At 16.9% G+C, this 3516-nt stretch overlaps 1 protein-coding gene across 1 annotated transcript; it reads left to right on the forward strand.

Moving 5' to 3' along the window:
* PF3D7_1149300 (serine/threonine protein kinase, FIKK family) lies at positions 1 to 1894 on the forward strand (the record flags this gene model as incomplete). Its single annotated transcript, XM_024473336.1, has 3 exons — positions 1 to 57; positions 162 to 1712; positions 1820 to 1894. 3 exons carry the CDS (start codon positions 1 to 3, stop codon positions 1892 to 1894), a joined length of 1683 nt encoding a protein of 560 aa, XP_024329141.1.
* Positions 1895 to 3516: the final 1622 nt, after the last annotated feature.

A 3516-nucleotide genomic window follows, 5' to 3' on the forward strand; every position in this document is an offset into this window, starting at 1 on the left:
ATGATTTATATTAAATTACGCTTATATATATTTTGGTTTCTATTTTTAATTCTATTGGTAAAATATAATAAAAAAAAAAATCTACATTTTGTATGTATTATTATATTATAATAATTTAAATTACAATTATTTATTTCTATTTTTATAATTTTTATATTTAGAATTTGACATTAACAGATAGGAAAATATTTGAATATATAAGATTAATTGATATATATTTTAGAATTTTATATGAGTATAATGGAATAAATAAATTATGTGGTGGAAAATCTTGTAATAAAATATTTGATCAGCGTATATTAGGTGAAGAAGAATGTATTTATAAAGGTGATGATAAAAAAAAAAAAAAAACCAAACTAATAGATATGATTAATTTATGTAAAATATGGAATAAAATTAAAAAGGTAATTTATAAGGATGAAAATATATTAAAAAGTGGAAGCAACTTAAATATAAAAGAAAATAAAAAATTTATTTATAAACTAAATGGGGAAAATACTGGTATTAATGATAACCAACAATATATTGATGAATTAAAGGATAATATACATTCAAAAAATATTTATAATTGGATAGAGGGTTATAAATCATTGGTTAAAATGTTCGGCTTATCAAATAATTTTTCCATAAACGGAGTTAAATATTCTGATTGGAAATTAATTCCTATATCATTCATTGAATACAATAAAAAAAAGTTTAGAGTTCAAGAAATGTTTAAAACAGTTATTACATCAAAAAATGATGATAATAAAAATAATATAAGTTTATTCATAAAAAAAATACCAGTAGATATATGGCTAAAGCAATTTGAAATGATGGAATTATATAATGGTGAATATTTAGTCAATGCAGAAAATTATGTTATGGAAGCTTCTATATTAGCTTTTCTAAATGAATATTATCAAGGATTTATAGCACCTAAATTATATAAAATATTATATGAAGAAAATTATGAGGAAAATAATAAAGAAAATATGTTTCCACCATATATGTTTAATGAAAAGAAAGAACTTAATATTAATAATTTACATGAATTTAAAAATTTTTTAAAAGAAAGAATAAATAAGAATGTAAATGGATATATTGTAATTGTATCTGAATTGTATGGTCAAAATGTTTTTGAATATATAGAGAAAAGACAAAAGGAAAATAATAATATATTAAGTGATAGGGAAAAAAAAAAAATTTTATATGAATGCTTAAAATTATTAATAAAATTACACAATGTAGGAATAGCTCATCTTGATATATCCCTAGAAAATATTTTAATGACAGAAAATTATGAATTTCTTTTATGTGATTTTTGTAAAAGTACACCTATATATACAACAACGTTAAGACATGTAAAAGAAATGAATCATATATGTTTATTTGAATCATGTGTACCAAAAATTGGAAAAATTTCATATGCACCTCCTGAATGTATACAACTTCGTAAAATACATGAGAAAATGGATATAAAAAACCCTTTGTCTGATTTAAATTATATTAAAGATATTGAAGAAAGAAGGAAATATTATTTTGACGTTACAAGTGCTGATATATATATGCTAGGAGTTCTTTTTCTTAGGATTTGGAATAGTAAACCCTTATGGCTAATTGCAAATATAGAAGAGGATTTAAATTTTTCGAAAATCTTTGAGGCAGATATGAATTTTGATAAGTTTGTCATAGCAAAAAATTGGCCTAAAGAATTTAAAAAAATTATTCAGGTAAAATTTTCAATTATTAAAATATGACATGTAAGTGAATATATATATATATATATATAATAATTATTACATAATTTTTTTTTTTTTTTTTTTTCATTTTATTTTAGCAATTATTGCACATGACCTCTAGGAAAAATTTAAGTTTAAAAGAATTAAGTAAAAATCCATGGTGGAAAGAATAAAAAAATAAATAAATAAATAAATAAATATAAATATATATATATATATATATAATATGCGGTACACATTAATTAAATCATCAGCAAAGTTATATATTTTAACAAATTGGAAAATTGCATTTTTTATTTTTTAATAATTTAATTAAGTATTATTATTATTTTTTTATTTTTTATTTTAAATGTAATTTATTTTTGTTTTTTGTTTTTTTATTTTTTATTTTTTTTTTTTTTTGGTTTTTTTTTTTTATTTTTTTTTTTTTTGTATGCTTTATTAATAAGTCATTTTTTATAATTAAAAATATTTTTAGCTATTTTTTTGTCTTCTTTTTTTTTAATAATTTTTTTTATAAAAATCTTATTATATTTTTTATGGAACTCTTTTAAATAATATTATTTCCATTTAGATATATGTAAAAATTAAAAAATTATTTGATATATATATATGTATATATTATGAGTATTGTATATAGAATAATCTTTTTTTAAGAAACGATTTTTAGAATATGCTTTCTATATGAGTTATATAAATGTTTCATTCATAGGAATCATAATATGCTATTATAAAATACAAAAAATGAAAAAGACCAATTGTGAATATACACCTTTGGTTGAATGCATTTATATTAACCTTTTTATTTTAAATGTAATTATTAAATAAAATAAATATATTAAACACTTATAATATATATATATATATATATATATATATAGGTATATATGTATATGTGTACATATATTTTATAATATAGTCTTAGGTTGTAAAGCTATACTACTTATTTAGTGAAAATATGATGAACCAATTATATTTTTGATAATATGCCAACAAATATTAAAAAAAAAAAAAAAAATTGTATATGCTTTTAATATAAAATATCAATATATGTTTGAAAAAGAAAAACAGTTTATTACATATATGAATCCTTAAAAAGTCTATTTTTTTTTAAAATGCAATATATGAAAAGATGGTGTAAAAAAAATTACAGTAAAAAAGAAAATAAATATATAAAAATCAAAGAGAACTAGAAAAAAATATATTTTAATAAACTTTAAATGATAAATATTAAAAATATATATTATAAAAAATTATGATTTTTTTCATCATAAAATATAATATTTATTTCTTGTTATAATATAAAACATTCTTTTTCATCAGGGCTGCATGTGTGATGATTATATATATATAATATAAAAATCTGTTGTAATACATTAATTAAAATTCTGTTTTAAAATATTCTTTATATTTAATTTAATTTTTTTTTATTTTTTTATATTCATGTACAATGTTTCAATCGTATATTTTGTTATATATAAATAAATATATATATGTATATATTTTTGTTAATACATATAATCCACTTAATTATTAAATAATTAAATATTTTTATGTAATTAAAATTTGATAGGTAATATTAAATTAAAATTTTTTTTAATTTTTACATAAACAATAATATGATTATATTAAAATAATATTGAAATATTAATAAATGTTCAAATTAAATATTTCTATAGAATTCAATATTAATAAGAAAATAAGAATATATTATCAGTGTAAAAAGTTACAATTATGAATAATTCCTTTAGTATTTTCGCTAATAATAAGGTTTTTTTTTTTTTTTTTTTAATTA

Source organism: Plasmodium falciparum, assembly GCF_000002765.6.
Source record: "Plasmodium falciparum 3D7 genome assembly, chromosome: 11".
Classification (NCBI taxonomy): Eukaryota; Apicomplexa; class Aconoidasida; order Haemosporida; family Plasmodiidae; genus Plasmodium; species Plasmodium falciparum.